Source organism: Pleuronectes platessa, chromosome 11 (genome assembly GCF_947347685.1).
Source record: "Pleuronectes platessa chromosome 11, fPlePla1.1, whole genome shotgun sequence".
NCBI lineage: Eukaryota > Metazoa > Chordata > Actinopteri > Pleuronectiformes > Pleuronectidae > Pleuronectes > Pleuronectes platessa.
In genome coordinates, this window is record NC_070636.1 from 5191190 (window position 1) to 5205407 (window position 14218).

General features: G+C 42.1%; 1 protein-coding gene across 2 annotated transcripts in view; it reads left to right on the forward strand.

The window, feature by feature from the left end:
* The window catches only part of slc25a21 (solute carrier family 25 member 21), an 83273-nt gene that overhangs the window by 42301 nt on the left and 26754 nt on the right, over window positions 1-14218 (forward strand). Inside the window, exons 1-2 of one of the 2 annotated variants that reach the window (XM_053434955.1) lie at window positions 1565-1718; window positions 12597-12645. In XM_053434955.1, coding sequence (XP_053290930.1) covers window positions 1682-1718; window positions 12597-12645 — 86 coding nt within the window. In that variant the 5' untranslated portion in view covers window positions 1565-1681. Of the gene's footprint in view, window positions 1-1564; window positions 1719-12596; window positions 12646-14218 lie in introns of those variants that run through there. The other variant, XM_053434954.1, reaches the window with a different exon arrangement.

Here is a 14218-nt window from a genome sequence, read left to right on the forward strand (position 1 = left end):
GGTCGGTAATTCCGAGCTCCGAGGTTTAATGGAACACCGCATCAATACGCAGAATCCCAAGCTGGAAAATTTGTTGTTTCCATTTTCCTAAATGGGCTGTAGTCGTGATTGACATTGTAACTTACTATTATAGGTCCCGGACGCTGCTGCTATATTTGGCTGGTCGCCTTTTTTAAAAATATTGAACGCATTGCATCCCTACATCGCACAAACTTCTACACTGCACTTCCTCAGGCCCTTAATGCACACAAATGGTTCTTGAGATATTTGTTCCATATGCAGACAGACAGAGGGAGGAATTGGTAGATGACAGCATTGTTAATGACATCCACAAAGAGGTTAATATCCTATGTCTATTTTTCTTGTTGCATTAACTGAAATATTCTCCTGCAGCTGCTTTGTTTTGTTCCCTCACGTCTTATCCATCTTCCTCAGAGTCTCACCTCCCTGTGTGTTAATCAATCTCCCCTCTCTGCACCGTCCACTAGGTGACAGTACCGACACAGCTCTCCCCTCTGGGGGCTGGGGATGGGATGAGCTGATCTCTGTTCACACAAGGTGAATCGTCTGGAGGACTGGAGGCTATAGGCTCGCTGGGTGTGTCAATCGTTGTGATTATGTTATAGTGATGTGGTGGCGTGGTGGTGACTTTAATGCTTGTGGTGTCTACTGTGGAGAGTCCACTTACTACCACTTCACTATTCTGCTTAACGTCACTCAGCAGCATCGTGTAAAGGCTTCACCAGAATGAGCCGTTTCCTGGTGCTCTGCATAAGCTCAAGAAAGTATCATACAACATAGAGGCTTGTTAGTTTTGATTGTTTCAAAGCACTGAACTCTTTAGCAGTGGTATTTCATTTAGCTATGTTACATTAATCCTTTCAGCAGCTCTCAAATGGGAGCCATACATCAGAGGTTTCCACTTTTCTATCAGACATTATCTCACCGGGATGAGCAGCAGGTCTTTTACCACCATGTTCCAGCCAGATGTGTTTGTTTTAACAGATTTAAGTGGTTATTTCACAATATTCACTCTATTAATATCAATATAAAACGTTTTGACCCCTCACAAGGTTAGGAATATGGACGGGGTGCTCTGTAAGCATAGGACTGCCCCAGCTTTTCTAAGTCAAGGTTATTATCACCAGTTTAAATTATTTAAGCTCTGTTTCTTAGAAGTAAGGTTTGGTTCATTTTTGTGTGTAGCTCTTCATGCAGATGTGCCACATGTGTTCTACAATGTTGCTCATTCTTGAGTGGCTCTTATGTTTCGATGGGCCAGGGTCAAATTTTCACTCGGCTGGACAATAAAGTTGAAGACCAGCCAGAATTAGTTGAACCAGAACGTTGAAAGGAACAGCCTGGGCTTATAATCACAAAACGATGTGAATGATTCTGTTCACACAAGCACTGACTCTCCTGATGACATTTCTCAACTGCATATTTACAGTTGAACACAAAGTTAAACAAACATTTTGTTTCTCTAGAACTGCCGGGCTGTTTAGTCACTTCTTGCAAAACCGATGGGAGCAGATAAGAGTTTGTTGTGTGGATGAACTCTTTGTGTTTCTTTTGGTACAGTATTTTGTTCGCCCGTCATCTCTCTGGTGTAGGTGATGTCAGCAGCACTATGTGACGTTCAGGCTGCATTTGACCTGTAGGCATAGGTGGAGGTGATGAGATGACTGATGAGATGATTCATGAAATGGTGTCGACAGGTGAGTTCTGGGGAAAGTACACAAAGTGACATCGGCAGGTGAAATAATTAGGCACTGCAGTGGTGTCAGGTTTAAACCCTAATATGCCGGTCTTGGGTTATTTCCATATTTTTATTTGAATTGAATAATTAAATGTTTTTCAGCTGCTAGTTTAGCAAATGTCCCGACGGGCTTGTAGAGGCAGTTGGAAAATAACTTGAGTGTGTGGCTGCAGAGCAAGAATTGCTAACATTCTTTGAGTGTGGATCTGGGATGTGATAACAGTAGTTCTTCAATGTCATCATGTCTGTGTGCAGAACATCCGTCTTGTCCAGCTGCTTTATTTAACAAAGAGTAACTGATGTCTGTCTCAGAGCCTTTGTAAACATTCATACATTTTAAATGTTATTACTAGAACCTAATACTGGTGCAGAAACATATTTGGTATCAATATATAAGTGGAAGGGATTCCTAATAGGATGTTATCAAACCCTAAAGATATAGAACATGTAATTGAGGTTTGGTATTGTGCAGTTAAACCATAAACGTCTGCACGTCTTTTCTGCATTGGTTATCTGTCTGTTCCTAGAGAACCTTTATTTCTAAAAACGTATGTCTTGAACTGCCTTCTAGAAAAATCTCAACTTATAACAAAGTATTATAAGTGTTGTTCTATGTCGTGGACCTCTCAGCATGGTGAGCATGTCTTTGAGCAGGTTGCTCTGTTGCAACTAGGTCAAGTATCTTGTGACCCTAAGTCTGGGAACCACTGATATTGCAACCTCTGCTGTTTTTTGGCGGACAACATTTCAGGCTCTCTGACCATTGTTGTGGGGTTGCACGGTTTATTTAGTCGGTGACAGGTGTCCTGCAGGAGTTGGAGACGATTTGTTTAAAGAGAAAAAACCTCGTTAGAGAAGTCGTGTTGAGATGACACGGAGCACTTCCTCTCAAACATCAGTTACACCCGGTTTTGCATTCATTTTGTCCCCTTTTCTTTCCCTCCTGTCACTCGCTTCCGCGCTGCTGTTGCAGCTATTTGCATGTAATGGCATGTAGGGGGGGGGGGGGGGGGGGGGTGATGTGACCACAGGTGTCAAGAAAACAGTGACAGTAATGGACGAGGGACGCTCCCGACACTGACAGTGCTGCACTATCGGCACGTCAGTCTGTCATTAACTTATCATTAGCCAGCCCAGGCCACATAGACCCTGACCCAGTCAACAGTACACACACACACACACACACACACACACAGACACACCTTTACCTTCCATCAATATCACAGAGTTCATCTGAAGTTTGACAGACAGGGACATAGCCTAGCTGTCTCCTGTTTATTGCTAGAGGCGAAACTTGCGCCATGACGGATGACTTTCAACCATAAATCTCAACTGATGACAGCAGCTCAACTGAAAAATCAATACGTCAATCACAAACAAGATATATTGGCACAGTATGTGGCATGATTAATTTAGATATTGTAAAATATTATCACAAAACAATGAAGAAAAAAATTACGTGTTTGATTTTGGGTGTTGGCCAACTGGTATGAGGGATGGCAAACGTGTCAGGTAGAGTAAATGTGTGGGTAGTCGTTTTTTCTCTACATCTTTTCATTGCAAGTCATACATTGACCAACCCCCGGATCTGTTAACAGGATGTGATGAGGCTCTGCAGGATACATGTCCCAATTATAAGGATCTCCTTCAGTTTACCTTGGCAGAAATCGAAAATTTTTGCCAGTTATAAACTGTCTTCACTGTTGTGGAATTTCCTGGAAAGAGATTTAGATTTATGACCAGGGGTGTGACGGTTCTCCAAAATCCATCTAAGGGTTGTATACATGTTGAGCTTCTTAAACTAGCAGAACTTTGACCACAGGCATGATTAGACCAAAATAGTCACATGACAAGGGCAAGTGGGTAAAGTTTGAAATATGTCAACTAGAGCCCGATGATCCCGATATTGGGGAGTAAAACATTGGCAAAGATTCCTAAAATGAATTATAAAAAAAACTAAATGGGAACGTGAATGCACATCCTTTCTACATTGTGAATTTTTTTTAAATAAGTTTTAAATATTTGGCAAACATAAACGGTGACTGAAAAATCATATGAGCGGCTACTTAGATATAGAAATGTCTTGATTTGCATGTTGGTGTTTATTTGAATGTGAAATGAAGATTCGCTTTGTGACGGTAGTGAAGTAATTGAGAGCCCAAAGAAGCTGTGCCTGCAGCGGGGGCAACAGACTGCTGTGTCTCGGTTCTCCAGTCCTGTAGTTAGATAGAAGACTAGAAAACACCCACCGATATTGAAAATGAAACATTTTACACACCTGAAATTACCCTACTTCAACTTTACTGCTGAGATCCACCCTTAGAGGAGTTGGTAGCTGGAAAAGCAGCAGCAGCAGCACCTCGTTGCTGACACAGGACCCACAGAGTGCCATGACACCTATCATCGGGGGGGCCCTCAGTTAAGAAATCCCCTGCTGTCATTGGAGATGACCCCGCTTGTTTTTCTAGGCACCCTTTGAGCTTTCTCAAGTGCAGAATTAGGGACTGTTTGGGGAGTGAGCTGGGATGCTTCTGCGCGTCCCAGGACAGGAAGCCTGATTGGTGATATATGTGATTAATGGCGCTCTCTCACTCGCTCCCTCTCTCTCTCTCTCTCTTTCTTTCTCTCTCTCTCTCTCTGTCTGCTTCCAGATGTTTTGAGCCATAAGGTCTTATAAATATGTAGATTCCTACATAATCAGTTCCTCTGTACTTGTGTTTGGTTTAGGAGATGGAGGTAATACGTTCTTCCTGCTGGTTTGGGTTATATTTTTTTTTCACTGCTAATTTGCTGAGAATAGTTTTAACAACTGCTGACAGAAGAACAGAGCTGGATAAAGAGCATAAATCACTTTTAGTAATGGTTGTCTCCTTCCGCATTAATGGCATTACCTTTTTTTATTAGAAGAATTACAGGCAATTCTTTCACCACAAGCCCCTTCTCCCTATGAGGTGATTACACATGTGCTTATGATAGATTGCTTGTGCCATTACTGTATCAAAATGGTTTATACTCTGTTTCAATTTTAATGTGATCAGTTTGGAATTGTTTCACCGGCTGTTTGCTTTAAAAACAGGTTTGGCTCCAAGGCAGTATTTCAATACCATAGTGCGCCTCACTTGGTAGTAACTATGGTTTATTGGTCTGACCCAAACCAGCTGACCTCATGTTATTCCTCTACCTTTTCTGTTACATTTATATCATCCACTTCCTAGATTTTCCTTGTTTATGCCGACCGCAAGTGTTTTCTAACGAATTCGGTGTGAATTTATGATCCCCTGTCACAGTAGGTTTCTATTTTAATAAAGTAACACATTAATGTGCCAGAAAAATGTAGTCAGACAAATGTTAATTGTAAGGTTCTGAAAGATAAACACGGCTAACATCAACACCTTCTGGTATAATGTCTGAGGAGAAACAGGTTTAACAAGTCTGGAGGAAAAAAGGAATTTTATCAATTGGGTTATCTTTTCATCTGTGTATGTTTTAATGGGCTTTGACAAGGGAACTGATGGACCTTGCATCTCAATTGGATCCAGTGCACAGAGGTATTTGCTCCACTAAGAGCCATTCTGGTCAGTTTGTTTATTTAGTTTATTTTTGTTAGCAGGATTATGCAGAAATTACTAAAGACGATTTCTACCAAACTTTGTGGCGGTATGGGGCCTGGGAAGAGCTAATTGAATTTTGGTGCAGATTGCAATTAAGGGCCGGATCCAGCATTTATTATTTATTAAATTGTAATTATTGACTCTTCATTTTGATTAAAATACAAGTTTTCTTCAGATGTAGAATTTGTTTGTGCTTGGAGTTCAACTCAGGGCCAGTTTAGTTATATCTATTGTTTATTGTTTATATCTCCCTGGAGTTCGCAATCTCTACGTGCACATCTTTAATTTATTGCTCAATTTATCGCAATCGACTTTATTCATTCTTCCACCTCTATCTCTGCTGGACCATTAAAACAACCTTGAAATTAATCAGTGTTTCTGAATCGGAGCGTCTGGCCCGGTTGCTGATGGATATCACTTTGGCTTTGTTACTGCAGATGACAAATTGCCGGGGAGCAGCAGCTCGCAGGGTTTGTTTAGCATTCCAGATCCGCTGTGTTTTGAAAAGTATTAATGGAGGACACGCAGGTATGCAATATCACCTGCAGGTTCAGTCAAGAGCTCGTGTTAAGACCAGAGTGGGCCTGTGAGGTGAAGCTCTGTCATCATGACACTCTCACTCCTCATCCCACGCCTCGAAACCTCAGGACAAACTATCATTTTCTACTTTGGCTCTCAGTGAACCGAGAAATGTTCTTTGGTCATTTTACCAAAACATTTAGCGATTTGTTAATTCATTTCTGAATCACATTGATGGGAAAATAGTTTTCATGTTTGTTTATTTTCAAACCAAGGATGCAAAAAGTCCATCTTGTCTATTTTCACATAACCACCTCTTCCCAAAATTAAATATCATGAATCAAATTCTTCATAATTTAATGAGACTAATTAAGAAACCATTATTAACATATTTAGTAAACTAGTTAGTAAGCTACCATCAGAGACTGTAGCCTTTACAGGGTCAAGTAAGCGTGTGAAATTAACTGCCGGTATGTCTCTTATATATTTGTCCATTTAACTTGGGGAGTCTCACTTCCTGTGGCAGTGACCTTCTCCCTGTGGCTGCTGGGAATTACAGTCATTCAGTGTGTCTCAGTATGATGGATGACACCTGCACCCGTTGAGCAATCGCTCCCTGGCGCACTATTGTTTTTCTTTCTCACTTTTTTGCGTGGGAGCAAACTGTGTGCATTCCCGAGCCAAAACCAACTCAGATAATCATCTCATCTGCATGATGTATGGTCTTCTTCTTTTTATGGAGGGCAAGTCGTCAAACGACATGGAATGTCTTGCCAATAATGTGGTGGCATTAGTGGAGCTACCAGTGAGTCTACTGGTTGGGTTCGTCCCAGGGACACCTCTGCACTGTTGAGACAGAATCGTCCCAGACGCCTGTACAGCAGACAGGATTTGCGGTTATCTGGAACACTTCAGGTTTAGTCTTACGAAGCTCGTATACTTCTTATCGGGGGAAAATCACCTTGTTAACTTATGCTGAACGGCAAACCTGCAGGTTAAGGTGGAGATAAGAGATCAACCAGTATGAATTCCTTTGAAACATGACCTCACCAATCTTGGAGGATCCTGTGGAGCTCGGTTTGAGGGTCTCTGAGGAGGACAAGGGTCAGAGACCGACAAAATCCTTGTGCCTACTCTGATGAGTATCTTTATGAAAGATATAGATCCTCATTGGAGAGAATGATAAACCTTTGTCAGCTGCTGGAGCCGAACCAACCTGACACGTAGGAGCAATGTGTTCACAGCACCACAGACTATCTACATCGGTCTCTCTCTCTCTCTCTCTCTCTCTCAGACTCGTGCACTCAGCTCTCACCAAAGTGACACGACACTGTTGAGCAATCCGCACTCTCCTTAAAGGGAGGGATATGGAAAGTATCAAACAATTTCTGGTCGGTTAAGTCAATCACCGACCGCTAACCAGTACATCTCAATCTCTCCCTGTTTCCAGATGCACCAGGCGCAACCTGTCATCAATGGGCCAAATCCACATAGTCACATTCTCTGGATCATGCCGCACAAAAACAAGTCCACATGTTTTTATTGATTAGTAATTGCAAACGTTTCCACAGCAGTGTGTCCTCGGAGTCAGTGCAGACAGTGTGTTTCAAACTAAAGCTCATTACAGAGGCTACATCATGTGATTTAGTGAAACGTCTCATCTCTCATCCAAGAGGCTTGTTCAGTTCAGTTCGCCAGGTCTTGTTAGTAAAGAGCAGATTCATATCTCGTGGCCCCGAGTTATTTAGAGAGGAGAGACAGTTGTTAGAATGAAAACAGTAACAGTGAGAATTATGGATATAAAGTTGTTATTAACGAGTCAGCAACAGTTCATTTAATGATAATTAATGAACTGTTGAGAGACAGACAGAAGTAAATGTAGGGGGCAAAAAGAAGGGAAAAGGTGCTCAGTGCATGATGGTAGTAGAAAATCAGAACCGTGACCTTGCAGCTCATTTGGTTCCAATGCACAGTCGGTCTATACACTGATTCTTGCCCGGAATATATTTGTGGAAAAAAGCAAGCTACCAGGAGAAGCTGGAGTCAGAACTACGTCACTCTGTAGCATCATCCCTTCACTTTGCCTTCACTGTAGCCTGGTGTGACTGGCTCAGAAACTCCGGTGTATATTTTAGATCTTCAAAGGGGTGTTTATTTAGAGCCTGACCGGTATGGATTTTGGGGGTTGATAACTTTAGGGAGGATCGATATATCTGTATAACAGCACTATGATATAACTTGGGTCAGACCATGCTGACCTTTTAGAGGTAAAAGAATCGTAGAATCAACTGTATCATTCAGTGTGTTTATTACCGTCTAAATTGTGACTTCCTCAGAATTTTCCACATCGGCAGCAGCCATCTTGGTTGTTACCAAAAGTGCCCCGGCAGTTCTCCCGTTGGGCGCTCCCATGTTGAGGGTGGATAAACATGACGCCTCAGATCGGCCTATGTTCCAGTCTACCCTCTCCATGCTCAGTGCATCAGCGGCTATGGAGGGGTGTGAAGTTCTAAGAGCCTGTGGGTTCACTACTGCTGCGCTCTGCGATTAAACAGTAGTACGTGCTGACAGCTGGAGTAGAGGAGCATGAAGCTCTGAGGCACAGTGCAGAGGGAAGCTGCCTCTCACTGGGCTTTGAGGAAATGACCTAGTTTTGGTGTCTTAAGGCTTTGACGTATGAAGGTTTCCATAATGCGTCACCAATCAAACCTGAATCTAAATAAAGAACAATGATACTCTATGAATCATCAACTTGTTTCTGTGCACCTGCAGGTGAAAACAATCCCCTTCCTAAAATACCACTAATTAGCTGCCTCACCAAGCATTGCCACATTAGATCAAAATGCATTACACTGACAGGTGGATCTTTTGAGGATCTGTCATCTGTTGGATAAAAACAACGCCCTAATCTGAAGAGGCTGTTTTTTGTGTGTCATCTGAGTGACAAGACACAGAACCACATTGTTCTCTCTTGACTCTCACTTTCATTTGAAAAAAAAACAAAATCCTTGTTGCTGTTTTGCATATTCAGCACAGAGATTACGTCTGACTGAGAGCTGCCAAAGGGCATTCAAGGATATAATAATCAACAACCAGTAGCAAGTGACCTAACTTTGTTTTTTTTGTGACACATAATTATATACAACTAACTGAATGGCATTAGACAAAGACAAACCTTTTACATGCAGAACTCGCCGTCAGGCAGCATCGTCATACAAAGGTCAGTCCAGTACTATGGTCGTAGACTTCCTCCTGTTGAGGTTTTTCCTTCTAACTCCTAAAGCCTGTCATCTCATCTGCCATCAGCTGTTCTCAAGGTGTGTCGTCTGCAAGGGCGTTTGACAGATGCTCAAACAAACACAACCCAGTTTTGCATTTGTACTTGTCATCTCTTAATCCTTCTACAACTGCCATCTTGGAGGTACAACACAACACGCATTGATAACTGACGTTGTCCTCATACCTAAACAGACTGGTCCACAGGCACTTCACTGCTGAATCCCTGACAGCCTGAGACCTGAACACACTTAAACATGCCGAACTAATCACTGTATCAGAATTTCAAAGTGAGGGCAAGTCTCCTAATTAGTGATGTGTGTTAACTAATGTTACCTTGCTAAGCGTCTGGAGACGTATCTCCTTCAGGAGTTCCTGTAATCTGAGGTTTACGATGAGGCCCAAAATCTCTAGTGAATCATTTTAAATCCAGATGTGCAAACATGCTCTGGTCACTTGCAGGTATACAAGTTACCCGCTCAAGTGCTTTCTTCTTGGTTATTAACAATAACCTCTCCAAGTGCATGACTTTCACCAAAATAATCTAAATCTATGTTGTTTAAATTCAAGGAATATCAGAGTTTTAGGCCGTAAAAAGTTTCAAGCATTTAAAATATGTTACCTTTGATACAAGACATGTCTTTATCACGTTAACATTGATTTAATGCTACTTTCTTCAAGTTTTTTTTAAGACAAATGTTATAGAGGTATGCATAGCTTGTAAAGTCTGTGTGTTGTAGTTCTTTTGCAATGATACAGATATTAACACGCTGTAATTGGCTGGCTGTGAGGAAGACGATGAATACCCACTGTCTCTCCTTGCACGATAACACAGCATTTCAAGGGTTATTCTCTATTAGGGTATTACACCTTGTATTCAGGTTTGGGGAAGTGTAAATAATTTGATATTCCTCCATATCTGTCATACTTGACTTACATGTGTCAGTTTGATCTTAAAGTTTTGAATCCTGCAGAAACCCTGTGTGTTCTGTGCTGCTGTTTCCTGTCCCACCTCTCTGTGTATTTATAATAATATATTCTAGATTATTGTCCAGACTCTAGCCTGTTTTGTTTCTTTCCAGTCGTACAACTATGAGGGACACATGCTTTGCCCGCACAATGAAAGTATAGTTCCATGAGACAAATACCATCTCTCCATTACTGTGCATGTGAATCTGTTGCTAAACATAACCATACAAATACGTGACGACTGAAAAATGAAATATCAGCCTTCAGATTCACTTATGAAGATGCTGTTTGAGTCTGTACAGTGATCTAACATCATCCATATTGAAGCCTGTGGGTCTATAAAAAAAAAGGTTCTGCCTTGAAGTCGAATCAAAACAGATCAGCAGAGATTATAAAATCAAACTTACGGGCCAATTGGTTTGCCAGTAAGTCCTCATAGAGGAATCCTGCAGGACATGTTCCCCTGCGTATTGTGAACCCGGCTTAAATTTGTGTCGCACACAAGTTTGCAGGAGAATTTTGGAAGATTTTCTTTTTTTTTTGTCTCGTCTTTTTTCAACGTGTTTGCCTTTCTCATTAAGTGTTGAACTATGCCGTTTAAATGGCTCTCTCCAAACCTCTCTTTCCCCTCGATCACCTGTCGCAGCACGTTCGGTCCCTTCCCAGCATCTTCTGTGTTTACACAGGTTGATCAAGCAGAAAGGCAGGTTTGGTTTCATCACGTAATCTGATTACCTGCTGAAAGGTTTGATGCTACTCATCTCCACTGCTCTCCTACTAATAGCAACGGCCTGAAAATGATATGTCCATTTCAAGGCTCGTATTTACCTTTTCAGCGCGGTATCATTAACAACCACAGTCAGGTCAACTGAGCCGGAACAGATGGAATCTACTTAGACTCTTGCCTGCTGGTAGCTGGGTTCACTTGTTTTTTTTGGTTTCTCCCATTCATACATCAAGATACAACTGTAGACAAAGTAATTTTTCTGCGGTATTTCACTTGATAATTACTTCCCTGGAAAAACCCCAGAAGACACACTCTTTTATAGACAATATGTTTAATTGAGCAAATTAGAAAGAGCCCATATAGCAGAGCAGCTGTGTACACACACAGTGGAATCTGCAAGGGAAGCCCTCGGAGCACCAGTAAAGGGATGCAGTGCGAATTGTGTATTCAAGTAAAGATCCTGATTGAGGGAGAAGGCCTCCGTGCCAGAGCAGTGGCTTTTCAACACAGATGCACATAGTTAGCGTGTGTTTGAAAGTCTCTCACTGATCACTCGGCTGCATTGATTCTCCAGCCGCTGGCACGATACTCATGTACTGGGTTTACATGTTTGATAAGGTCGGTGGCTCCAGCTGACATGTCGGCAGATACAGTCCCTCACAAGAAGCTTTTAAAACAAGTCTCATTGGATCACTCACTCAGACCATTTTTCACATTGGAACGGCACAAGACTCAAAACACCAAGAATCAAAGACAATAATGTTAACCTGAGTGATAATCAGGCTGATAACAAGGTTTTCAAGAAGAATAAGAAGTTTATTGAATCAAACATTTAGCCTTTAAAAGCTGCTTTGAAATGATTGCATGGAAAAACATACAGAGACTTAAATGCAAGTAGTGTGCAACAGTGACAAGGAATTAAAGGCCCCTTTCATAAAGGCTCTGGCATAAACATAGTTCCTGAGAAATCTGATCACAAGTGGACAACTCTACTTCTTTTCACATCTGGCATTAAAAGCCAACCTGAGTATGTCTCCTGTAACCACTTTTGATCAAACATCATTTCTTGATCTGTATGGAAATAAACATGTAATTAATTTGTGTTAGCAAAGAGTAAATTACATATTTACCCAGGCTGAGTGTACAAATGTGTCTCATGATGATGTTTGTGTGTGTCTGTGTCAACAAGAGGGAGAAAAACAGAGTGATCAGAGTTGGGAGGCGCTGAATGATCCAATGAGCTCCATGAAGCTCTCATAGGAAGAAAGATTTTACCCATTTGAATAAATAAAAAAAAAAATCTGTTTGATTCATTGTGAAGCTGCAGTGGGTCAGAGGATGTCAGCTGAGTAGGAGGCCCTTCAATGGGGCCCCAGGATGCACTTGTGTTCACAGAGCGAGAGGAATATATGGCCACATTTGTCCCATCCTACTTTCCAATGTCTAATTGATTGGATATGAGGACCTATTGGAGTACGTAGTGCTGACCAGTTGTGACCAGTAGTTAACACCAGCACTGCTTGACAAAACTCAAGCAGCCAGTCCCAGTTGCCGTAGCCCCTGTAGCCGCTTATTGAGGAGGGTGCAAATAATTCTGTGTAAATAAAGCTTTTCTATTAAGACTATAAACTTGCAGGATTACAAATTGATGGGACGCGATTGAACACAACCAACATACACCTTTTTATATCTATGGCTGTTGAAGAAACTAATCCTGTCTCTTTTTATCCTTTAGGTTTGGTGGAGATCTGCCTGATGCATCCCCTCGATGTGGTGAAGACCAGGTAAGCCGCACATTCCGCCAGAAAACACTCACGTTTCGTCATCTATTGTGAAACCCGTGTACCTAAGGTTTAAGCTACTTACGAGAGCCATTTTGGTTCACATCTGTTATGAATCCTCGCGGTGGGCATGTGGGTCTGTGCAGTGAAGTTCCGCACATACCAGGTCTATTTTTCCCATCTCAAGCGAGCCTGGCAAGCACTGCACTCGCTCTCCACTCAAACGAGCACCGGTGCCAAGGGCCTGAGCCATTTTCTGGAAAATGAAATGCATCATTTACCCATTCATTCCCCACAAAATGTTAACCTTAGATGTTTTATGTTTTCAAATGACTGAACATTTTTTACCTTATTACTTAATTTAAGAAAAACGGGTCAGAGCATTTTCCCCTTCTTTTTTTTCCTGTGGAGCAGCCGGCTGTTTCCTGAGCGGGACGTGGACTCGCAGCGGACCATATCAGATGCCACTTAATGCACTCGCTGTGCTTAATGCCTTGTTTTCCGTTAGCATCTCCTGTTATGCAAGAGCGGCAGCCGTCCCGAGCTGCAGAGTGATCAAGAGCCTCACACCACAGTGTCTCAGCCAGCCATAAACAGGTCGTGGGCTTCTACTAAAGCTTTATAGTCTTTCACAGGCCCAGCCAAGACCTCTGGCTTCGTTCTGAGCCCCCCTGCCCCATTCACTACTTGTCAGTAAATTGTATGGCTTTCTCTGTCATTTATGGCAGCAGTTTCTTGGTAAATAAATTGCCCAGTGTGCCTTTTAAAAAAAAGTGAGATGGTTGCACTTTGAAGGCATTACCACGACCGGCACACAGAAGGAGAGGCGGGGATAAAAGCCGAGGGGTGAGCAGTGTTGTATTAGTCGATATCTGATACTTTGAAGGCGCACAGTGTGATTTATGGTCACGTGTAGCAGCTCTGGGGGTTTATTACAGGTAAGTCTTGAGCTCGGCCTGTCCGTCCTCACACGGGGTCAGGGTTAAAAGTGCACCCACTATTTTCTTTGTAATGCTCTTCCTTAAAAAGTGATAAAAGCTGCTCTAAAACTGGACAGCTTTATCTGTTTGTTTTCTGCTCAAGTTGCCATGTGTTGGTGTTGATGGACGGTCTGTTGCTGAGGACGGGTCAGCGTAAAGGGATCTTGTTTGGTCTTGAATTAGAAAAAAACTTTTTTTTCAACCAAATCCAAAAAGAGAATAGCGTCTCTTCTGATTATAATTGACATTTAGAGGGGTTTTTATGTACTCTGAATAGCAGACGTGCAGGATATGCACAGATATGTATACACACTGTACATGTTTGTTCACACACTTGTTCACACACTTAATATCCACATGGATTCATAAACCAAGCAAACATACCAGCTAATTGGGACACTGAGGGAGCTGAGATCTATTAGCAGAAACCTTGGAGCCAAGAGTCAGACACAGCCACACTTCCACTGAGTCTCGCTCCCTCTCTCTCTCCTTCTCTCCCTCCCTCTCTCCCTCTCAATGGCATGGCTCTTATTAGGCACCGGCTCTTGCTTTAATGTCCACTGGTCCAAATTGCACAGCAACTGGAGTAAATTTAC